The sequence below is a fragment of the Morus notabilis genome, unplaced genomic scaffold (assembly GCF_000414095.1).
Source record: "Morus notabilis unplaced genomic scaffold, ASM41409v2 Scaffold115, whole genome shotgun sequence".
In the NCBI taxonomy this organism is placed as follows: domain Eukaryota; kingdom Viridiplantae; phylum Streptophyta; class Magnoliopsida; order Rosales; family Moraceae; genus Morus; species Morus notabilis.
This window is the reverse complement of record NW_010361020.1, coordinates 1,468,326-1,492,733: the sequence shown is the minus strand read 5'-3', so window position 1 is coordinate 1,492,733 and position 24,408 is coordinate 1,468,326. Positions and strand designations below refer to the sequence as shown.

At 33.7% G+C, this 24,408-nt stretch overlaps 2 protein-coding genes across 3 annotated transcripts; both read left to right on the top strand.

The window, feature by feature from the left end:
• The first annotated feature begins 11,506 nt into the window (after positions 1 to 11,506).
• LOC21409659 (RNA pseudouridine synthase 4, mitochondrial) lies at positions 11,507 to 15,358 on the top strand. 2 transcript variants are annotated; one of them, XM_010097988.2, is made up of 11 exons: positions 11,507 to 11,875; positions 11,957 to 12,028; positions 12,118 to 12,255; positions 12,349 to 12,396; positions 12,499 to 12,579; positions 12,961 to 13,074; positions 13,170 to 13,271; positions 13,631 to 13,742; positions 14,159 to 14,205; positions 14,307 to 14,722; positions 15,113 to 15,358. In XM_010097988.2, exons 1-10 carry the CDS (start codon positions 11,537 to 11,539, stop codon positions 14,664 to 14,666), a joined length of 1,413 nt encoding a protein of 470 aa, XP_010096290.1. In that variant the 5' UTR covers positions 11,507 to 11,536; the 3' UTR covers positions 14,667 to 14,722; positions 15,113 to 15,358. The 2 variants fall into 2 exon arrangements, with proteins under 2 accessions (XP_010096290.1, XP_024021283.1); XM_024165515.1 differs by having other exon boundaries at positions 14,307 to 15,028.
• A 3,984-nt stretch (positions 15,359 to 19,342) lies between these two features.
• On the top strand, positions 19,343 to 22,719 carry LOC21409658 (cinnamyl alcohol dehydrogenase 1). The gene is made up of 5 exons (XM_010097987.2): positions 19,343 to 19,525; positions 19,629 to 19,742; positions 19,981 to 20,208; positions 20,941 to 21,380; positions 22,242 to 22,719. The coding sequence occupies exons 1-5, from the start codon at positions 19,437 to 19,439 to the stop codon at positions 22,442 to 22,444; spliced, it is 1,074 nt and encodes a 357-aa protein (XP_010096289.1). The 5' UTR covers positions 19,343 to 19,436; the 3' UTR covers positions 22,445 to 22,719.
• Positions 22,720 to 24,408: the final 1,689 nt, after the last annotated feature.

Here is a 24,408-nt window from a genome sequence, read left to right as displayed (position 1 = left end):
AGGCTGCATATCCCTTAGTTATCCAATACTCCAACCTGCTTAACCATCTACAGTTCCTCTGTGTACATGGGACGGAATGATAGTGGATATGGATGTAGAATAGCCTCATCTAGGTATTGGCTAAAACTTTGTCCCATTATTTCTGTTCTAAAAAATTCTACAACTTGCAGCGCGCAATAATGTATATAAGTTAAGACGTTTTACATACATACATGCATGCATCAAGCATGCACTTATGTTGGATTCTTAATTTAATATTAGGCTTATATGTAAATAATTATGTGTTATGGATTGTTATATAAGATTAAGTCCAATTAAAAGTGATCTATTAAGGTTTGAGTATTTTAAGCTTTAATGTATCTAATAGGGTGTGGGCCTTTAACGTGTAGAGACTTAAGGGTAATTTTTATTTTTATGATGGATTAAAATAGAAATACCAAAAGATAACAGGAAAATTATCTATATATAGCGGTTATGATCCACATATCGCACGTTACATTCTATTCCTTCTGACAACCCATCATCAGAGAGAGTATAGAGAGAAAGTTAAAGGGTTCTCTAAGAAAACGTTTTGATCTGAAAGATAAATTACACGACTCTAAAGAGTTATCAGTCAATATACCATCATCAGAGAGAGTATAGAGAGAAAGTTAAAGGGTTCTCTAAGAAAATGTTTTGATCTGAAAGATAAATTACACGACTCTAAAGAGTTATCAGTCAATATGGATTCAGGTACGTTTCCGTTTAGATTTATTAATTCTTGATGATCTAACATGAATGTTCTTAATTTTTAGGTGATGATTTTCACCAAATCATTGATTTCTAACGAATGGTATCAGAGTCTATTCATGTCGAATTATTGAGAAGAAACTTGGATGAATTTTTTTTATGAATGAATTCATATTTTTTTATATATATTATTTTCGGTTTAAAAAAAATATGAAAAAGGGATTTTGATTGTTTATTGACCAGCGGCACTGTTCCGCCGCCGCCATAGTAGAATCCGGTCGTAGCCGTAAGGCTGCACCGGTAAGAACAGCCGCGGCTTGTTGGCCGCAGCAGCATAAGGAGAGCGGCGGCCTTTGGCTGCCGCCAAAGAAGAAAAAACTTTTTTTTTTAAGGTACCACGCCGGTGGCCGCTTCTGCCGCCGCCGGCGCTATGGGAACACCAGCGCAGCTCTAGGCCGCACCAGCGATGAAAGGCCGCAGCTGTAAGCTGTGGTAGATGGACAAGCGGCCGCTAGTCGGCGGCCGCACAGATCAGGGTCGCAACATGATGTTGTGACCCCTAGGGCAGCAAGCTATGGGCTTCAGCCTAGAGCTGCTGTAGACAAGCTCGGGCCCATTTAGGCCTGTAGATGGAAGAGAAGGGGGCGTGGGCTTTGGCCCGCAGCTCCAACCAAAAAAAAAGGATAGAAGGGTTACCTCCACAGGTAACAAAGAGGTGGGATGGTTTAGGATCAGGGTTGGGTTTACCCGACCTGGTCAACCTTTTAACAATTTACTTTGACCGGTCAATTGTTGACAGTTGACTTGACCATTGACTTTGACTAATTTTTTTTTTTTAATTTTTTGTTCATTTTGGTGTAATTTTAAATTCAGATATTGGTATGGTTGGTGTAATTTTAAATTCAGATATTGGTATGGTTATATATATTTTGAGATGAATTAATTGAAGTAACATGTTGTCAAAGTGACCTCTCTTGTGGAAATTAATTTGTTTTGAAATATAAACGGTTGTGTATATGTAATTTATGTGAATATTGATCGGCCCAAAGGAATGTCAATATTTAACAGAATTGCATGTGCACCTATGGTAATAAACGCGTGATGATTATTCAGTTTTACATGTGAACAATAAATCAGTCCAAAGAAAGATTTATTATTTGGCGTGTTCTTATTATCAGTGTTTGATTACTACACCAAGATATCACTTACGAGTTAATATTTTATCCAAAGATGAAATATTAATGAAGTGCCCAGTATCTTGAGATGGGGTTTACCTTTCTACAACTTGCAACGCGCAATAATGTATATAAGTTAAGACGTTTTACATACATACATACATGCATCAAGCGCGCGCGTACACACTTATACATATATATATATATATATATATATATATATATATATATGCGCATATATGTTATTTATGTCGTTATACATACTCTCTTATATCTATCAATTTAGACAATAATAGTTGGGCAAGGATCATATATCGGCCGAGAAGCAATGTTATAGCTTGTTGTTATACGTAAGCTAGCTAGCATGCTTGATTTGCAGCTAGAATTACATGACAAGTTCTAAATATATCTCAATTACCTCTATTATTTTAATACGAAAATGTATATTAATTAGACAACTTTAGTATTTCATTCAAATAAAAAAAGTACGACTTCACAAACTTACAGAGTGAACATATCCACTTAAATTCACTTTCACAAGTAGTATATTGTATGTCTAATGATTAATCCAGTAACAGTGACGTTATTACAACATAAGTATGGAAATACTATACATAGGACCAGACCCCTTTAGCATATTCAGCGGAACAATGTTCGACATGCATAGAATTATTATTGCTTCACTTGTTACTGTCTGCAGAAACATTCTTGTGTCCTTGTCCAGGGCCAGGACCAGAATTCTTGGCCCACTTCAGAGTTTGAACGCTTTGAAATTTGTGTCGTTTTTCGTCGGGTCCCGGCGCTGTCGAAGTTGTACTACTAGTCTCAATCTCTTTGATCATGAAGTAGTACTTGTTTGACCTCAAGCTCTTCAATGGCCGAGCTTCTGCTGAAGAAAGATCAACGATCATCAAGATCAGAAGGAGAGAAACAACAATAAGGAAAGAGGAAATGGAGCTGATCATCAGTTTCCTATCCATTTTGGTTTTATAAATGTAAGCTTAAGAATGTATATTTTTGTAAATTTTAATTTGTTAGCTAGTCACGCTTGAGCTCTAAGCTATATAATAAGTTGGAAAAGATCAGGGCTATTTATAGTGTTTGAGGTAACTTTAGTAACAAGAGAAAGACATGTCATTATAATGATAATATAGTAAGATTTATGCTTGTTACGGTTTTTGGCCTTTGGGCAAAAGGGTAGCTTGTTTGACTAGAAAAGGGAAGTAATTTGGTTGATATAAGTAAAGATTTTGATTTGTTGAGGAGGCACCATTTTTGGTTTGTGCCATTTCCAATATGGAACCCACAAGGCAGAGTTTAATGGAAATCATGAAAACATATGCATATGAAGTCAGAATTTTGGTTTTGTGTACGACAATGCCATGAATCAAAGTCAAAAGAAAGATTCTTTATGCTGCTTACTCAATGCATGCATTATAACAGTGCTTCAGAGGAATCGTTGCCTAATTCTCAATATTACACAAAACTATATATCTATGCATGAATGTTGATCTATTATTTGTTTGGAAGAGATCCCAGGGCCAGAATGTCTTTTTCCACTTTGTACTTGTACTGAAGACAGTAGTCTTATTGTTCAAGTGAAATATTTACCTTTTTTTCCCTTCAAACACTAATGTTATTCTATGCTTATATGTTTTATGTTAATAGCTATAATGGATCAAGAAAACTTTAGGCAACTCTTCTCATAAAGACTGGCTTAAATTAAATCAGAGATGATCTTTGGTATATGATAAATTAACCAATAATGATAATATACAATATTAAATCTGGATAGTGACAAGCATATATAATTAGGGCTTTCAAATGGTTCGATTCATCATTTGGTTCGTGCACGGAAAATTGTGGGACGTCCCACACTGAGGACCAATGTGCTAGTTAATAGCTAAATATCACGAAACATACATGGAATTGCAAATGTCATAAACATGCTTATTTATTTATTTATTTATTTATTTATTTGCTGAGGAATGGAATGCAAGGAAGTTTGATCACAGTACATAACTTTTGTATTAATTCAAAATTTATTGTTGACTCTGTGAATAATTTGCTGATCATGCGGGAAATAGTATACATACTATTCAGAACAAATTATCATGAAGAAATAACACATCAGTTATAACATTACATGAAACATAACATATATAAGTTACTTGAACGCCAAACTTTTTATATCCAAAACCTAATTCTTAAAATTGCAGTTGTTTAGTAAACAAGCTTTTGCTGATTTCAGGTATTATTACAAGTGAAAAAGAAAGAGTATTCTAGAAATCTTTCAAGTTATAATTTGGTCAGAGGGAGATGGAGTTTTAAGGACGGATGAATAACTATTTATGTAATTATTATATTGTTATCTTATTATTTGTTCATTTGTTTTTTCTAAGCTAAAATAGTTCTTTCAGCTCAGAAGTTGATTTTACTAGAGTTGGCAATTATTCTCACAGGTACCGCCTCATAATGGAGGGTTGAGGGTGGGGTAGGCTAATATTCGTTTGGTTTGGAGTTTAGATTTGGTTTTGAGACATTGAAATAAGAAACTTTATATGCAATTGATGGAGAACACGATTAGAATTTTATTAGAATTAGAGTTATTTTAAAGTTATTTTATTTATGCTATGTTTATTTCGAGGGTTCTTGTCTGGTTTAAAACCATAGTTCTTGATTCGTTATAGTGTTTTTCTCTCAAAAAAAAATTAAATATCAAAAATCAGAATTATGAACCATGATTCTGAATCCATGAACCAAACGTCACCCTTATGTTTCTTTATTAAGATTATTTAAGATTAAATAGTATTAGGAGTTAGATTATTTTTACAATTACTATGTCTATATGATATTTGTATGTTTCAATTCAGACTTTGATAATTAATAAAATACAAATATTTTCCCTTCTCTGATTTTCTTCTTCCTAAATAACTATTTCTTCCCCATCTGCTATATTTCTCTCCCTTCTCCTATTCCTCTGTTTCTCCCTCTGGCTCTTCCTTTCTGTCGGTAAGTTGATAGGAATATTCTTTCTAGTTTTAATAACAAAGGCCACGGAAATTAAGCAATACTTTAGAAAGTAGCAGCCCATCCTTTTCCCGACCGGAAGCTTGATTTGGAGAAAACATGGACATAATTGAGCTAAATCAAGTATGGAAGCAAAATAAATAAAGTTATCATTTGATTTACATGTTTCCGTGTTTCTGCTCATCAGTTTCCGATACTCTGTCAACTAGAAATGATACATGAATTTTTATTTTTATACCAACATTTTAATAGTTGTAAACATTATAAAATAAATCACGTTATTCTTTTATTATCAAGCAATAAGTATTTTAATTGAATTTATAAAAGAAAATGTATCTTACCAATTAAAAGATGAACAAAATCAGTACTTGCTACATTGGTCGATTTTAAAATTTAATACAAAAATTCAGATGTTATTACATTTGTTCTCTAACTTAATCGCCATGAAGTCGGATCATGTCATGCATTTGTTTTCCACATATTCTTTCTCTCGTTTACGTCTCTTCTCCCAACATCCGAGTCAACTATTAAAAAAAAAAAAAAAAGAAGCTTATTGAACGTTGCTATTCGGTGAAGGTTATAAATTAGGTAGCTAATTTTCTACCTTTCAAGCAGTCAAAATAAATAATAATTTTCTACCTGTTATATAGCTAGGTCTAACATTTTTCAGCTGACACATATTTTAGACTTTTAGTACATAATTTAAGTTATTCCATTTCCCAATTTTATAGAGGTAACAATGTATGCCCTGTTCATGTCTCAACACATAAATAAACATGCGTAAATTAATTGTACAATTAAAAGAAAAAAAGGAAAACACAAGCGATTCAAGGACTTTGCTGAACTTTACAGTACATCAATCCAATACTTTCCACTCTCCATGCCGTGAAATTTGTTCTTTCATTAAGTCTACAATAGATCAAGAACATAGAAAATCCCCAGAGCGGTTAACAAGACCTTCAGTTTGTCTTGCCAGCAGCGAGTGGAATTCATTCCATCAAATCAGTCTAGTTTCACTAAGTTTTAATTCATCAATTTGATTGTGACAACAATGGTTTTAGTCTCCATTGAATAACACTACTGTTGAAAATTTAATAATAAAGACTTGAAACACGTAACAAATGCACTTTCTTTAAAGCGTTATTTGCCCCCTCTCCTATGTGAGCTGATTGCCTGCGGATTTCAATGGCAAATTGCCTCCACGATATGACATGACAAGTCTTTATGTGTGTTTCTAGCAGAAGAGAAAAAACACAAAACACTAATAACAAAGAAAGCATTTTTCTGAGAAAGAAAGAAAATGAGATTTTCCGAGTGAATTCTTCTGATCACGTTTTCCTTATTTAAAATTAAATGGCAACCTTTAATTGCATCTTTTAAAGATAAATGCTATCCAATCAAAAAAGTTGTAATCTTCATGTAATTTTAAAAAACCGAAAACATATTGTTTCTAAAAGGCCGCAACCTTTCAAAAACCCAAAAAATAAATTAAAATTATTTAATTTACTTTTATATTTGAATTTTAAAATTAAAATTAAAAATAAATATTATTCTCTTCATACACCACGTGTCACGTTAGAGTTTCATTGCAAGCCACAAGAGACTCACTTAATTCCACTTCATGAATTCACTATGTTGTGTGATAGCTTATAAAGTGCCACTCCACCTCATAAGTTACTAATGCGTGACTTTAGTTGTTAAGCTACAAGTCTCCTTCTTATATTTAAACTTGAACAATTCCAACAGTTGTCAACTTTTTTTCAAAGCTCAAGCAATTTTTCCCATTGCATCGTCCAATACTTGAAAAAAATGAGTATATGCATCTCAAAATCTTAGAATGTTTAGTAGATCACCACCTTGCTTATAGCGAAGATTTATGATTCAGCGGAATTGGGAAAATCGCGCCAAATCCATAGCAAAGAGAAAAATTCCAAATTAAAGAGAAAGCACATCTCAACAATAAAATCTTCTCATTACAATAGTTAATTTGGTTATTTATAACGTACACTTAATAATATACAAATTAGGATAAACGGCACAATAAACAAATAACGATAAATAAACAACAAAATTATAATTAAGTTGATAAGTTAAAGACAAATAACAATTGTTATAACTAAAATGTAAAGCCTCTTGAATCAATTTAAAGGTATAGGATTTTGTTATCCGGCCATAACGTACATGCCACTCATTAGTACGCAATATTTGACTTTCTCTTTACCAATATAATGAGTGACGGATAATAAAGTGAGAAGTATGACATTTACGAAAGTGATACGAGTATTCAACCATATTATATGACAATGTCAATCGTCAATATCATATAATAGTAATAAGAACCACAAAATTTTCCATAATTTGTTAGAGTTTAACCTAACTTTCAAATCTATGAATCAGGTAACATTCCAATCAGTCGTTGCAGTAAAAATATGGTAATCTAGGATTCCGTGATTTGATCATGCATGGAACCGAAACTCCAAACCCAAATCTTATTTGCTTGTAAGCATTTGAAACTGAGTTGACTAGCACTTGGATATTATAAGAAATAGAACCATAAACTTGACTATTATCTGTTAAAGTAACATTCTGTACATCCGAATATTGGGGCCATTAGAACCTAACTTTCAAATCATCAAATTAGGTAACATTCCATTAATGTTCATTTGTTACAGTGAAAACATGGTAATATTCCCTTGATTCTTGCATGGAACCGAAATCAAATCTTTTTTTGTACTTCCAAGTATTTGAAACTAAGTTGACTAGGACTTAGATTGGGAAGTGAAAGAGACGTTGAATATGAAGGTGAATCACGACTAAATCCTTACCACCTACTTTGTAATATTCTCTTATCAGGATGACCTTATTTTCCAAAATCAGATAGGAATTCGGATAATGACTTCACGGACTCTTTTAAAAGTAATTTTGGAGTCAAAGGTTTTTATTCTTGTAAAAATAAAAATAATAATCATAAATAAATAAATAAATAAAGAAAAAGAGAAAACAAAAATAGTAGTGCCCTCATGTACTCAGCCCACCGGTCATTTGACAGTTTGAGAAATAAAAAAATGTCTAACTCATATTTTCATCGATTAGCATCTAAAGAGCCCAAAATCACATGAGCCCAATTAATATTGGGTAGGCCGTTAAAAAACATGCTTTTAATTTCATTGCAGACTATGATTAGGGTCGATCTCTAGATGCTAGTTGAAAGAGTCCTGGTAAATTATCATTGCTATACCATCACCACATATGGTTTTGGAGTCAAATGTTTTGTGCAAGTAACTTGTACCTAGTGGCAGAATTTCATTACGTGACACATGAAAAGTTTAACCTTGGAAATATGCTATCTAAGCGTTGAAAGTATCATGAATAGAATCTAAATAAAGTAATTGAAAAATAAGTGCCTTGAGGGATAAGATAAGGTGATCCATGTTACTCCAGAGGAGTGGCTGTTTTTTGTCAATCAAATACATTAATTTAAGTATGTGAAGTATCGCGTAAGAAAAGGTTAAATTTCGGAGTCTCAACATGAAACAAAAACATTGTGGATCGAGCTTTAACAGTGATATTTTTAATGGGATCTTAATTCTTAATTCTTATAGAATCATTCATCTGTATCTTTATAGTCAAAGTAATTGAGAAAAACAAACAGCGTCCTTCTAAGATGAGCCTTTCAATGGTAATATCTATTTCTAATAATTAAATATAATCAAATCATATAAAACTGAAAAAGTAGAATGGATAGATAATTTTTTATGAAGATCTGATGGTTAAAATTAAAGAACTATTAATAGTTTATTTTTTCAAAATTTATCGTAGAAATCTCCAGACAAAAAGAAAAAACTAAAACTGTGCACAAATGACATCTAAGAAAACGTTACAAAAATATATATTTGTTTTTTCTTTCATAATCTACCTAAACTTTCAGACTGAGTTAAAATATTGGATGGCCTTTAGAGGATGGCTTCTAGTAGAAGATAAGAGAATTGTGGACCTTTGCTTAATTAGAAGTGACCAAGATGTCTAACTGATATTGATAGTACTACTATTCATCCTCTCGAAATATATCAATCGTAATGTAATATTTTCTCTTTTTGACGTACAAGTATAACCTACATAAACTATTAAACATATCAATTTTCAACTTGAAAGAGACCACAAACGGCGGCAAGAAAAATTCATTGTGCCTTTTTCTCCGTTCAATGCACTTCTCTTTATGAAAACAGCACGTGACTACCAACAAAAAATTAGGTGGAAAAGGAAAAAATATTCAAAAATTTCCTTCACTACTATAGCACTCCTATAAAAAGGCATTACTAGTTGTAGTATCCATAAATTGTGAAGCACATAACCGAAAAAAATAGTTAAATATTTCCCATGCAAACAACATGTTAATAGTACTAGTTGCACCGTAGCTTAAATCTTACAAGTGTCAAAATCGATTTTGTCAGACTTTCAACAAAAGAAGAAGAAGAAGAAGAAGAAGATAATGGCTGGAGTAGCGAGAACTCTGCGTTCTGGTTCTGTTTTTCTTCTTCTTTTTCTTCTACTGAGTTTTTTCTCTTATGGTACCGAAACTCAGGCGTCCAACACTATGAAGTTGGCCGGTTCTTGGAGAGGCATAGAGGCCGGTACGTTGGACCAATTCACACTTAGGGCGGTTAAGCATTCAGGACCGAGTCCAAGCGGTCCGGGTCACAGATCCAGTGTAAATAGTCGGCTTCTGGTTCGAATCAAAGCTTCTGTTAGAGAGGGGCACAACTGAGAATAGATCGACCAATATAGTATTCTTGTGTTTGATTTGATCTTGTTATTTTCAGTTATTCGACAAAATATATATATATATATATATGTAATATGTGTATGTGTATACCTATAACATTTTTGCAGGGCATAATGTGATCATTTTACAAGAACTATATGTTTATAGGTGATAATTTAATTTACATATTTATTTACTTTATTTACTGTACGAGAGTTCGAATCGAACTGTATATATCGTTATATCATACTTGGATTTCCAATATGGTGCCACACGCTCAGACTTAATGCCTATTGCTATATATTTGCCCAGTTCTATATCACAGTTTTGATTAATGATGTTCAGAAGTACAGCAACAGTAAAAGGAAAGAGAGAGTTAATTTGGAACGATCTTTCTTGCCTTTAGAAGGATACAATACGGCCCAATCTTCTAATTCATAGCAAATCCGCATTAAACTTGTTGAAACCGTATGGAAGTCGTAAAAAGAATGGCTAATTGCAAAAATATTCCTAAATACCGTTCCGTTATTGTTAGTATTATTCTTACTTTTGTTATTATCCAAACCAGTGCATATTTCAGTATATAACAGATTTTTTTTTTTAAGAAAAAAAATCCTCTTTACCAGCCAAATATAGCTTTCAAGTTTCAACGTCACCCCAAAAAAGATATATATAGCTTGCAATATCCAGTACACCAAAAAAATTCAGTACCTTCCTTAAAAAAAAAGAAAAAAAAACACCCGGCTCAACCATAAAGCCACATAGGTAATTGCCTGAGGCTATAGGTTGAGCCAAGGCCCCAGATGTTTTTAAAATGCATTGTGGTAACTTTAATAATTAATTAATTTTTATTAATTAGTTTAATTAATTAAGACTTAAATAACAAAAAAATTAAAAAAATTAAAGTTTAACCATTATTTTTTCCAACTTTATTATTTATGTGACTACACAATTTTAATATCATTATGGAAAACAACTAGTAAGTTATGAAAAGATAACCTGCATGTTATGAAAAATAAATTAAAGGTTATGAAACAATAATTTGTAGATTATTAGTAGCATAAGATAAATTTACAACAGTGGTCGAAATAAAATAGTGTTACTTTAATCATTATATTTTTTTTGTTTTCTCTCAAAAGTTGACCAACAAAAAGTTTGAAAGAGCACAATGACTCTTGCAAGTTTGAGTGATGATAGTGTAATTTTTAAGCATTACCTATACCATATTTAAAAGTAAATAAAAATATTCAAACTGCTCTTTTTTCGTTCGTTGAAAAACGTTTTTACAGAAAATTCCACAGTGCCATATTAAGAATAAATATCAAAAGTACTAATATTATATTATCATACTACAATACCACCAGTAACCACGGGTGACCGCCTATATCCTACCATATACTTATAGGTATCCCGTTGTGATACTAAAAGTTCTGGCAATCAGTGACATCCGGCCAGTGACTGCTAGTCTACTAGCATGATACTAAGATGTATGTCAAAGTTTTTAAACGGCAATAACCGGTATCCTACCGTTATACTTTGAAGTCGTCGACCATAGACCGTGGGGAATAAGAAAAAGAGAAAATCGTCCTCACAATCATTTTTTGTTTTAGATTGTTAGTAGAATTTGCAAAACCTTATTAATGGGTGGCATAAATCAATCCACACCGAGAATTCGTGGTATTTCCCGCAATTACTCAAAAACATGACTATACATTATATGGGCTGTCAAACTTTCAAAGCCCACGCTCTAAACTCTGGGCTGATTTTCTCACACGAAAGCCCGCTTCTATCAATAAGTCACCACCATATCACCCCACACGTCGAAGTCCAAAACCCCAACATGTCAAATTCCAGCCTCCTCCGCCGCCTCCTCCTCCTCTCTCCACCTCGCACCGCCGACCATTGCGTCGCCAAACTTTCTCCTTCAACCTTCCACTATCATCTTTCTCACTACTCCGCCTCCTCCGAGAAGAACGGCACGAAATGGTTCACTTTGCCACCGCACACAGCCACCGTGGACGGCGCCGTTTTGGGGAAGGCGATCGCCGGAGCAAAAGACGACGACGTAAAGGTCCTCCAAGCTTCGAAATCCGCCGCCACCACGGCGCTGAAATGGGTCGTCAGGTGCTGCCCGGAGCTCCCGAGAAGCCTCGTTCAGAAGCTCTTCCGCCTCAGACAGGTGCGATTTCATTCCGGTTCTTCCTCGCCGAAACCCTAGCGTGTAGCCAATTCTTACTGTTTTTGCTTTACTTTATTACAGGTTCGAAGAGAATCTTTTAACGTGGAAGATTGTAATGCCGGTGATCAATTAGGCAAACCTCGATTAAGAAGGGTAACTGATGTAATTTTTTACGTCCTAACATGTTGTTATGGTTATTCGTAAGAAAGATTTGATTTTTGATGTTTGAAGCTGATTTTAAGGTGTCGGCCAAAGATTCCCTGAACTTGGGAGACAAGATATTTCTTCCCATTTCTGTAAAAGAGCTTCCTGTGGAGAAAAAAGAGTGCTTTTGTAATGAAGAAGAAGTGAAGTTTATCCGTAGCCTTGAGTTGTATAAGGTTTTCTAGATACTTTTGCTTTGTTTCTTATTTGATGTGCATAATTGGGTAAAAAACATATGATATGACTCTCATTGATTGTTGAAATTTTAGGATCCGGCCATTGTTGTTGTCAATAAACCTCCGGGGCTTCCTGTTCAGGTTAGCTATTTTTTTTCGAAGTTCATTGGTGGTTTCATGTTTTTGGTTGTGGATTGAGAGTGATTTGTATATTTAGCTTTGAAAATGTGTCTTATTGGACAGGGAGGTATTGGAATCAAAACGAGTTTAGACCAATTGGCTGTCACTTGCTTAAGTTATGATTATACGGAACCCCCTCGTCTGGTGAGTTTAATGCGAACTTTCTTATCTGGTTTTCATTGATAGGAACTATTATAGAATGTCCGAACATTGGCAAAAGGTGGAAGGGAAGAAAGAGAGTCGGAAGGGGAATTCCATCTAGAGCTATTGTTTAGTTTAGGCTTTGGTTGCCGTTTGACAATATGAAGAATGCATGAACTAGAGAATACCGCCTTCACTTCACTCCCCAGAGGAGGAATTATTACTATGAGTCTATGACATGTTTTTTCAACTTCAAGCGTCTTTGGCCGTTCTATTCTTTTCATAGCATCGTTAACTGGGATCTTTCTTATATTTTGCAATATTTTTCTGGTTTCTCATACATATGTCTCGTCTTCTTGTAATTATAAGCATTGTGTCTTTTAGGTACATCGACTTGACCGAGATTGTAGTGGAATCTTGGTCATGGGACGGACACAAACAAGCGCCACAGTTTTGCACTCCATCTTCCGAGAAAAAACATTTGGAGCATCCAATGATGTGTGTAAATGCCGAATCTAGGTGTATATTTGTATTTGTCATCAGTGAAAAGCTAAACATATTAAATCAACCTGATATGCTTTTATCTTTAAAAGGAAACTGTCAAGGGAAAAATAGTTCTACAACGAAGGTATTGGGCTTTTGTCATTGGATCTCCAAGACATCCAAATGGTTTAATTTCAGCACCTTTGAGAAAGGTTAGTTGTAGATTCAATTAGGGAATGTAAGTTCGGAATTTTTTGACTGAAATTTATTGAGTTGCCTTTTTCACAGCTTAAATGTTCTCATTGTTTAGATGTCTTCCAAGATTAGTCTAATAAAAGTATGTCTTGCTAGTACTGAACAAACTCATCGACTCTGATGTTATATTATATTGTATATGCTACTCTCATTCCAGCTATCAGCTGGATATCAAAGATATCTTTGGCCAAGCCAAACACTTGATCGAGGATGTTGCGTTGCATGCATGATAAACAACAGGATGACAGTTTTTATCTTATTTTTATTCTTTGGTATGTTGCGGCTACTGAAATTTTGTAAGTTTGATTGCTTTCAGGTGGTGTTGGACAATGGGAAATCTGATCGAATTACAGTTGTGAATGGTTCACATACTTTGTCATCTCAGCATGCGATTACAAAGTATAAAGTGATTGGATCATCATCCCATGGTTAGCAATAAAATCCATTGCAAATTTGACATTGCTGTTATATGCAGCTTTTAAACAGCTTTAGATCTCAAATTAGGAAGCATAAGTCAAATATGCTCTTTTTGAGTTTCGCTATTTATCATTTACATGTTACCTTGCTTAAGACAGCAGGCAGGAGGTATATAAACTACTTTTAGGATCTGTATATGTCTCAAGAGGAATAATTATTAATTGTGTTTTTAATCTTTGATGTGCTATTTGGAGTAGTCCAGTGTAATTTTCGTTATTTAATGCTGGTTTAACCTGCAATTTTCTTCGAACTCTTTTGATTGAAGATAACTACCCTGCTCAGCTGCTGTGAATAAACTTGAAACTAGTACGCAAAATGACTTTTCTCGTTTAAATATTATTCTTCTTATGCTGTAGTTAATATGCAGGTTATACATGGTTAGAGCTTTCTCCTCTAACTGGTAGAAAGCACCAGGTATGGCTGAGAAAGTATTGATCTCGATGTCTTACTAAAAACTTTTCCTTTGGTGTTACTGACTTCTTTTGCATTCATGACTACTTCAACCCTGTGCACAGCTCCGTGTCCACTGTGCTGAGGTTTTGGGAACCCCGATGGTTGGAGATTATAAATACGGGTGGCAGGCGCATAGGGACTGGAAACCTTTACATTGGCCTGATCCTGATAACAAATGTATTGAGGTGCTGCCAAAGAGGAAAAACCTCCCCTTTGGTCTGAATATGGATAATGGAAGTATCTCCGAGAAACATCCACGACTACATCTTCATTGTAAACAAATGGTTTTGCCCAATATATCTCATGTTTTGCAAAATGTTCAACGGTATTCAGACTATGAGCTTTCACGGCTAGAAAGGCTCAAGTTGGATGCTCCTCTGCCTTCATACATGCAGAGAAGTTGGCATCTTACAAACTCATAGAGACACCTATATCTTCCAAGTTTCCTCTTCATTCTCCTATATCAACATCTTTTGAGGTGATTTTTAAAATTCATGTTATTTCTAGCAGTTTCGACTCAGAATTATTCACCAAGACATTCCATTCTTTGTTAAGTTTAAAGGCATATTATTACTTTGGGATGAGGCAATCTTTTGCCGTGCCCACCTTTTCTTGGTAAATTCTATTTCTGAAATACAAGTGCTGTACCGTTAAAGTCTAAGAGAAGAGACGGAACAAAAGACTTGCTTCAGTTACTTTCTGGCTTAGCAGCCACCATAAATTCGTGTTAAACAAAGAGGCATTTGGTTAGATTTTCGAACAACCTAGAAGTAGTAATGGTCTTGTAAGTGCTCATGCTGATATTGTCCCTGTTTTGCTATAAGATAATTTCTATCTACACTATGCTGACCAGTGGATTTTTCTGCAGGCAGGACAAAGTCTGTGGCTTCAAGTACAAATTCCAAATGCCCGTTCATATTGTTTAAAGTGCACAATAGGAGTTTTAGCATGCCTCCGTATTGTTTATGTTGCCATTTTCCACTCTAACGGGAGTTTTGGTTAATCAAGCTTTTACCCGTTTGGGATTTATGCATCAGACGCTGACATCTGCACTAAAGTGGGTGGAAGTATGGTCCTCTTCATTTATTTTACCGATTTAAATTTAAAATTTTAATTTTGTTATAGTAAAATGTTCTCAGAAACAGTCACATTTAATTTTTTTACTACAGTAAAAAACTCTCAGAAACAGTCACATTTAACTTTTTTGTTACTGTAAAAAATTTTCACATAAAATCACATCTCAACTCAAATTAAAAACTCGAATTAGTGAACTAAACGGTCTTAAAAAACATGACACGTTATGCAATTAATGCATAACGAGATCACTGGCAATAACTAAACGTATGTTGACCTTGCAACGATCTTATTCAGTAGAGTATCCTCTTAACCGCAGGATGAGAACTCTTTTGGTTTTAAATTAGTCATACTTCTATGGGTATTGACCTCTGGCTCTCCACGACTCGTGCTATAATGAGACTTATGTTCTAGAATTATAGACCTAGCAGTTGGCAAATAATAGATGCTCTGTAATTCTCACAGTAACTAAACAAATCAATACTACAAAAGCAGATCAAAATTTTTTTTTTCCCTTTTTAACGGTCATTTATCTTCGATTGGGCATGGTGGAAGAGATTGAAAGCTACGTTATCACTTTTAACTTGTGGAGTAGAAAAAAAAAAAAAAAAAGGAATATTTGTGGTTCGTATTTGCTGGATGCGTGAAAAGTTGAACACCATGATGGCCCCACCACTGACTTCATATTGATTGCCACTAAGAATTATACTTAAAAAGGAATAAAATTATACTTGACACGCACGCCGTAACATAATAATGTATATCACGTCCTCTTTTACTGTTTCTTTTTAAGTATAATTCTTAGTGGCAATCAATATCATAATAATGATCATTGCAGTCGAGCAGATAAGGAGCGAATGCACAGGAACAATGTATATGAAAGGCAAAAGGTCGCCCTTAATTATTTATTCGAAGGCTGGAGTTTACGTCAATAAGCTGTTGAAACCTCATTTCTTCTCTTCTTTTATTATATAATATATTTGTAGGTATATCTGTTATTAGATTGGTCTTCTTCGAAATGTTACTACCAAGTCAAAACTCTTTAGAGATTATCATATTTGCTAAGGCATTCGAGTTGACGACAAAAGTAGTTGTTAAAATTGATTTTTGATCATTATCTTAACAGAGATTAAGAATATTATGGGGGTGTTCTTTTCATAGATTTAAGTTGCAAACTTAAATTAAAATTCAAATCTTTATGAGAGAAAATATTATAGTAAAAAGATTGAATTCTAGTTGGAATAGAATGGCCTTTGACCTTTTATTTCATTCATTTTACAAACCTCAAAACTTTTCTTGTTTTTACTTGTAAATACACACTTGAAAATTCGGACTGATACGAGGAAATATAAACAGCTCTCTTGACTATATACCTTCAATATTTCCTCAATATTTAAGTTATCAGACCCTTAACATGTATCTAAAAATTAATAATTGTTTTTCAGCTCCCTTTTAATTATAGGTTATTACCATTTTAACTGATCAGATAATTATGTTCTGTCGTTTCCAAAAAAAACAAAGGAAAGCTTATCTTAAGAACAATTACGACATACCTTTTGAATATAATTTATGATAAAAATTGTAGGGGGGACGTGACAATCTTTTTCCTAGTTGGGTTAAATTTCTGTATTGGGCAAGAAAAATTGATGGATGAATGAATGAGTTATGCAATTCCACCGAGTGATTTGGTACCACTTTATCAAAAGGATTTGCTTTCTTTGGACCCGTTCGGTTCGCTAAACTGGAATGAGCAAAATGAACGGTCTTTGTCACTCATCAGGCTCTTAGATTGTCAAAGTCCTTTTTTACATATAAGTGTCGAAAGAGGTTTGGTGAGCTGAGAAGGAAAACTTGGAAGCAAACTTCTATTATCGAGAAAAGGTCGTTTTCTTAGGTAGAACGTTTGGGACTTGGGTGGTGGAGTCCTAAACCAAGCGTAAGCTTCTCTACTTTCATATATGTATGTGTGTGTATATATATATATATATATATGTATATGTGTGTGTGTGTGTGTGTGTATATATATATATATATATATATCCATGTCAGGTTTGTTATAGAAAACGATATATGCTCATCAACCCGTTGATATTGCGTAAAAGATCAAATTTCTTATTTGCAGAAATTTACACATGTACGATCTTAATTACATGCCACCTACTAAACAGCGACCAAATTATAGAGGATTCTTTATGACGTCTATTTTAATGATTTCATAATGTCCTAGCTATTATTTTGAAATTGTAAAAGAAAATTTTATATACAAATCAATTTTATAGTGTATATATATAAATCTTAGTTTTAGTAGATTTACTTTGCTTTCTTGGCTGATATCAATCATTTCATCAAATATTTGTTTGGCTCTAGTGAAAGGCGGGGGCTGGAAGTAGACATTGAGGGTGACTGCAAGACAATTCTTGATGCTTTTGCTCATGGTGATGACTGTATGTAATTTGTGTAAATTTCTGTTGAATTCCTAGAAGGTATAAGCAGGCTGCTCATTCTTTGTGTGTTTGAGCTTTTAGGAATAGATGCTCTGGGTTTGTTGTACCGGGGATCCTTAACTCAAATGTTGCTGACATTTTGCTCTCTGAGAGCTCTTGATCAATAAAATTCTTGAACTTTTAGTAAGAGAAAAAAAAAAAGTATTTGTGTAAGAGAAAAAAAAAAGTGTTTGTGTAAGAGAAAAAAAAAAAGTATTTGTTTGTATTATATTACAAGTATTAGAGGTTAGATCCATGCTTTCATTTTAATGATTGCAGAGCATCTAGAGTTAAAGGGATCGTAGTTAATGCATCTCCCATGTTCTTTAGTGGATCAAGTATACCAAGCATCTCTTATATATATATATATATATATATATATATATACTGTATAAAATATAAATCATGTACATCTTGACAAAGTTATGTATATATTTTATTAAATTTCCCACCGAAAGTGTAATAAACCTGCTTTGTGCTAATTCAAAAATTTTTTTTTGATAAATACTTTTTAAAAAGTGTATGAATCAAAATTTTTACTATTTATTCTTGATTGATAACATTTTTAGTCAACTAATTATACTAATAAAAAGATATTTATCAAGAGTAAGAGATAAAAGTTTAGACTCATACACTCTCAGGAGTAATTTTCTATTTTTTTCCAAAAAAAATGTTATTTCTACTATGGTGCAACTAAAACCGCAAGTTTTGGTCGGATTAAACGGGCCGGGTAGAAGCCCGCAACTGTTAGCCAAGATCCAACCCTAAATTTTATTTTTCTTTTAAAAAAAATGACAAATTGCCTTCCAAAGGTAATTAATTATAGAGGACCATTAATATTAACCCCAACTCTAAATTTAACAATCTGTTGTCTACAATTAAAATAATTTACTTTTTATTTTTTCTCTCTTTAACTTCAAGTTTAAAAATATCTTTAATTTTTTCGTTTAAATTCCGATTAAGATAATTTGTTTTCAATATGTTCATAATGAAAAGAAGAACAAATCCTCATCTATATTGCATATTTAAATGTGTCATTCATAATAAGGTTTTGTTAGAATACTTTAATGACAGTTTTCAATACTCTATTCAAATACAATTTGAATTTTATTTTCAATTCAAATTACAATTTATTTAGGTATCTAAATGAGTTGGAATCACATTTCAAATCACAGATTTTACAAACTAAATCAAATCACTATGATTCAAACAACGATCTTTATAATTATATATCAGCCATTTTTAGCAATCATATTAATAGAAAGTGAACACACGGTATAGGATCAACTCTATTAATATATATTAGCAGACCTCTGATAAATTTGGTCATATATTTAATTCTGGTGGAAGCAAGAGAGGATAAATTCCCAAATCAGACTTCACCTACCCCCACCAGACCCCACTATAGAAGGGTATGAGGTGTCCAAGATTTCCTTTGCTTTTGAATTTCTAATTTTCATCACGTCCTGTCGTGTATTTATCATATGTGTGTGTATATTATATATATATATATATATATATATATATATATTGGTTTGCTTTTTAAGCCAACCCAAACAGATCAGTTTTGTGTACCACCCACTATCTCTCTTCTCTTCTCATTCAGAAACAGTGATCATCTCTCAATCGGAAATAATGGGGAGCATCCAGGAGGAAAGAACAATTACAGGATGGGCAGCAAGGGACTCATCTGGTGTTCTCTCACCCTACAAATACACTCTTAGGTGACAATCACCAATCACTAATATTCATAAATGTATATTTATATATATATATATATATGTGGTCTAATTAATTATGTATTATGAAAAACATGACTACATGCAGAAACACAGGCCCGGAAGATGTGTACATCAAGGTCCTATGCTGTGGAGTTTGTCACACCGATGTTCACCAGGTCAAGAATGATCTCGGCATGTCCAACTATCCCATGGTTCCTGGGTACGTACATATATCAATATACATATACATATATATATACATATAATCTATTTCATGCACGGAGCCTAGTTATTCCCAGTAACCCACCACTCAACTTTTTTTTTTTTCAAGAAATTATATATACATAAATCGCTCCTACTAAACATTAAAACTGTAATTTTATAATCTCATTAATTACTATTATTTTTTAATTATTAACCTCCACTGACAAAATTTTCTGGACTCCTCACTGTGATAGGCATGAAGTTGTGGGGGAAGTGGTGGAAGTGGGATCGGAAGTGAGAAAGTTCAAAGTGGGAGATGTGGTGGGAGCAGGGTGCCTGGTGGGAAGCTGCAGAAACTGCAAGCCTTGCAAATCCGACAGCGAGCAGTACTGCAACAAGAAAATCTGGTCATATAACAGCGTCTACACCGACGGCAAACCCACTCATGGCGGATTCGCCGAGGCCATGGTCGTCGATCAGAAGTAAGCTACCTAACTAACAAATATATACATATATATATATATATATATGCATATGTATAATATTCTGACTCCTTTCGTTAATTAATTATCTATTCCGTTTGCTTTTCTTTACATAATCAATTAAAAATTCTATTTTAAAAAGAGTGTTATCATGATTTTTATTAGAAATAGAACTTATTGTTTTTAGTGTATCTAAAACATCAGATTATCTTAAACTAATTTTTAATTGAAATTATAAAAAAAAAAAAAGAGTTGAATTTAGAAGGGATAATTCAGGGATAGAATGAGTTTGGATTATTTTTGTCACTGTCACAATTATTGTGAATTATCAAGTATGACTTATGGTGCGTAGTGGTGTAAAAAAAGAAAAAAAATCAAAACTTGTATAATTTATAAAATATTTTTAGTGCTAGATAAAAAAATAAAATAAGACTAAGTACCAACTAACTTTGTTGGCCACGTTCTCATTAACTTAACTTTTAGTAAAATGAAGGGCTCTTTATACATTTAGCAAAATTTAAAATCAAAGGTGAGGTCATTTTCAAATAACAGAAACCTTCATATGTATGTTTTATGGGACTTTCTCTTGTGGGTCCATCGATAGGAACAGTTTTTAATTATTAGATTTTATTAAAATTAAAATCATATTATAGTAAAAAAAAAAAAAAAATGCAGAAGACTGTTTCTGACTATTTGAGTTTTCTTTTTCTTTTTCTTGTTGCGTACGTAAAGGTTTGTGGCGAAGATACCAGAAGGAATGGTGCCAGAGCAGGCGGCGCCACTATTGTGCGCTGGGGTGACGGTGTACAGCCCGTTGAAGCACTTCGGGCTGACACAGAGCATGTTGAAAGGAGCAATTCTTGGGCTTGGAGGTGTTGGCCACATAGGGGTGAAGATAGCCAAGGCAATGGGACACCATGTCACTGTCATAAGCTCCTCCGACAAGAAGAAAGAGGAGGCTCTTGACCATCTCGGCGCCGATGACTACCTCGTCAGCTCCGATGCCGCCAAAATGCAAGAGGCTTTCGACTCCTTCGACTACATAATCGACACCGTGCCGGTTTTCCACCCTCTTGAGCCTTATCTCTCGCTATTGAAGCTTGATGGGAAGCTCATCTTGATGGGTGTTATCAACAAGCCTCTTCAATTTGTCACCCCCATGGTCATGCTTGGTAAGTAGATTAGATTTAAAATTCTTTTTTTTTTCCTTTTCTTTTCCTTTTCTTTTCATATTATATTAATTGCTTGTTTTGGATCAAAATCTCCGATTACTTAAATCAAATTGGTAACATTATCTAGGGTGACTATCTCCTAATTATTAGAAATTAGGAAAATGTTTACATCTCGACGAAGTTTGGTGGGGATGTGAAAGATATGGCAGGCCCCACAAAGGATGACTCATCAAGTGGGGCTCACCAATGTTTGACGTTCCGGTCCAACCCTACGTAATTCCACTGGGATATAGTAGTAGCATTGCTCCAGAAGTTATTGTGTAATTACAAGATGAGTTAGAGGAACACCACAGTTAGAGAATTTACATTTATCACTTTAAAGAAAGCATTTAAGTTTAATTTACAAACAAGTGACAGGACTAAATGACTTTTCAAAAGTGGTATTGAGCCTAATTATTCATAAATTGTACCTCTTAACATAAAAATATGTGGGTCCTATTATAATTCTACATTGGCCGGAGATATTGGTATGATCCACTTAATAAGGTGAGGGCAATCATCCCTTAACAAGTCGGTTTTGTTAGGTTGAGTTAGGCTCAATATCCTTTGATTTTTGTAAAATGTCATAAATTAGTCGTGTGAGTTTGGTTAAACTATTAACTAAAAATTGACATAAAATTACAATTTTAAAAGCTAGACGCAGAATACATGCTTAGTTAAAAATGAGTAGTGATAATTTAAAAAAAAAAAAAAAAAAGTGTAGTGGTGATCATTAATGATTAATTTGCTTATATTTTATTCAAGGGTGTAAGATTCAAATGGATAGTAATCTTTTTTCTTGATGGAATTGTGTGTGTATAGGGAGGAAGTCCATCACCGGGAGCTTCATAGGGAGCATGAAGGAGACAGAGGAGATGCTGGAGTTCTGCAAAGAGAAGGGATTAACTTCGATGATCGAAATCGTGAAGATGGATTATGTTAACAAAGCGATTGAGCGATTGGAGAAGAACGACGTTAGGTATAGGTTCGTTGTGGATGTCGCCGGAAGCAAGCTTGACGAGTGACCAAAAAACCAAAATGAAAAAAGAAGAGAAAAGGGAAAGTACTAATCAAGTTGAGTAACAAACAGTTTACATGCGTACAAAGTTGAAAAAGAGAGAAAAAGCTTTGTTTTCTTTTGTTCCAAGTTGCTTTGTTTGTTTAATATTTGGACAGTTCAATTATTGCGGTTTAATTATAAAATATGTGTTGCATTTGTGGTTTTGGTAGTGTGGTCACCAATCTATCACTTGGATTTGTCTGTCTCGTAATGAGAGTGAAAGGCCTCAAAATTTGGTCATGTCCAAAGGAAAAAAACCATGTTGCGCTCGTTGAGTGGATTTAATTTGGGTGAATTATGTGCGGTCTAAAGTCCATTCATTGAGAAATCCGAGGATGTGCTGTCGCATTCTTTAGTTAGTGTGGTGCCACTCATTGAAGGATTCTTGCTGTACTCCAATCTCTCACTGAAAAAATGCACCATATGAAATAAACCAAAAGGAACAGCCACAAACCACAATATAGGCATAGTTGATCTCTAATCTATTTAATAAGTGACACGTTGGTTTTCATTTACGAGTCCATATTAGTGAGCATATTCTAGTCTTTTCATAACAATCTGAGCTCAAGTAATGAGTCACTTACAGGAAATTATGACAAAATTAATGAAAATAGATAGAAAGGTTTTAATTATCAATGTTTAAATAGTTAGAAAATCGTTTTGTTAAAATTAAAAAAAATAGAAATGAAAGTAAAACCTACTAAAGGAATTTAGGACCACCAATGTCAATTATTCAATTGATTATCGTGAGGGCAAAAATGTGAAGCCGCAATTGTGTAGTTCGTTGTTTTTATATGATTATTGGAGTCCTTGTTTCTACCACCTAATGGCCTACCAAAGCATACATTTATGACTTTGTAAAACCGGAAATAATTAATTAGAAGTTGAAATGTCAAGAACATAAGAAGTTGAGACGACAAGTAACCATCAGCAGTAGTAAAGGAGGCGTCATTAGCACCAGAAATTGTTGTGGGAAAGTTTATCAGCAGTACTCGAATATGGACATCGACCTTTTAAGTTAAAAATAAAATGTGGTAGCAGATAATGGATAAATATATCTATCTGGTCCCCACCACCAAAGCTTTATTCTATATACGCATGTTCTGCAATAGCAGCTCCCCTTGTCCACTTAAGACTTCACCAACTCTTCTTAATATTCTAAACCTCACCAACAGCGCATGGATTTGAAAAGTACTCGCAACGTCTAGCCAAAAGGGGAATTATATATATATATATATATATGTATATGTGTGTGTGTGTGTGTGTGTATATATATATATATATATATATCCATGTCAGGTTTGTTATAGAAAACGATATATGCTCATCAACCCGTTGATATTGCGTAAAAGATCAAATTTCTTATTTGCAGAAATTTACACATGTACGATCTTAATTACATGCCACCTACTAAACAGCGACCAAATTATAGAGGATTCTTTATGACGTCTATTTTAATGATTTCATAATGTCCTAGCTATTATTTTGAAATTGTAAAAGAAAATTTTATATACAAATCAATTTTATAGTGTATATATATAAATCTTAGTTTTAGTAGATTTACTTTGCTTTCTTGGCTGATATCAATCATTTCATCAAATATTTGTTTGGCTCTAGTGAAAGGCGGGGGCTGGAAGTAGACATTGAGGGTGACTGCAAGACAATTCTTGATGCTTTTGCTCATGGTGATGACTGTATGTAATTTGTGTAAATTTCTGTTGAATTCCTAGAAGGTATAAGCAGGCTGCTCATTCTTTGTGTGTTTGAGCTTTTAGGAATAGATGCTCTGGGTTTGTTGTACCGGGGATCCTTAACTCAAATGTTGCTGACATTTTGCTCTCTGAGAGCTCTTGATCAATAAAATTCTTGAACTTTTAGTAAGAGAAAAAAAAAAAGTATTTGTGTAAGAGAAAAAAAAAAGTGTTTGTG

Excerpts from the sequence above, each read along its gene's own strand:
- LOC21409659 (XM_010097988.2), top strand. The coding sequence starts at position 11,537 with ATGTCAAATTCCAGCCTCCTCCGCCGCCTCCTCCTCCTCTCTCCACCT. Across the intron at positions 11,876-11,956 it reads AGCTCTTCCGCCTCAGACAG|GTTCGAAGAGAATCTTTTAA; the intron begins GTGCGATTTCAT and ends ACTTTATTACAG. Across the intron at positions 13,743-14,158 it reads GATTGGATCATCATCCCATG|GTTATACATGGTTAGAGCTT; the intron begins GTTAGCAATAAA and ends GTTAATATGCAG.
- LOC21409658 (XM_010097987.2), top strand. The coding sequence starts at position 19,437 with ATGGGGAGCATCCAGGAGGAAAGAACAATTACAGGATGGGCAGCAAGG. Across the intron at positions 19,526-19,628 it reads CCCTACAAATACACTCTTAG|AAACACAGGCCCGGAAGATG; the intron begins GTGACAATCACC and ends GACTACATGCAG. Across the intron at positions 19,743-19,980 it reads AACTATCCCATGGTTCCTGG|GCATGAAGTTGTGGGGGAAG; the intron begins GTACGTACATAT and ends TCACTGTGATAG.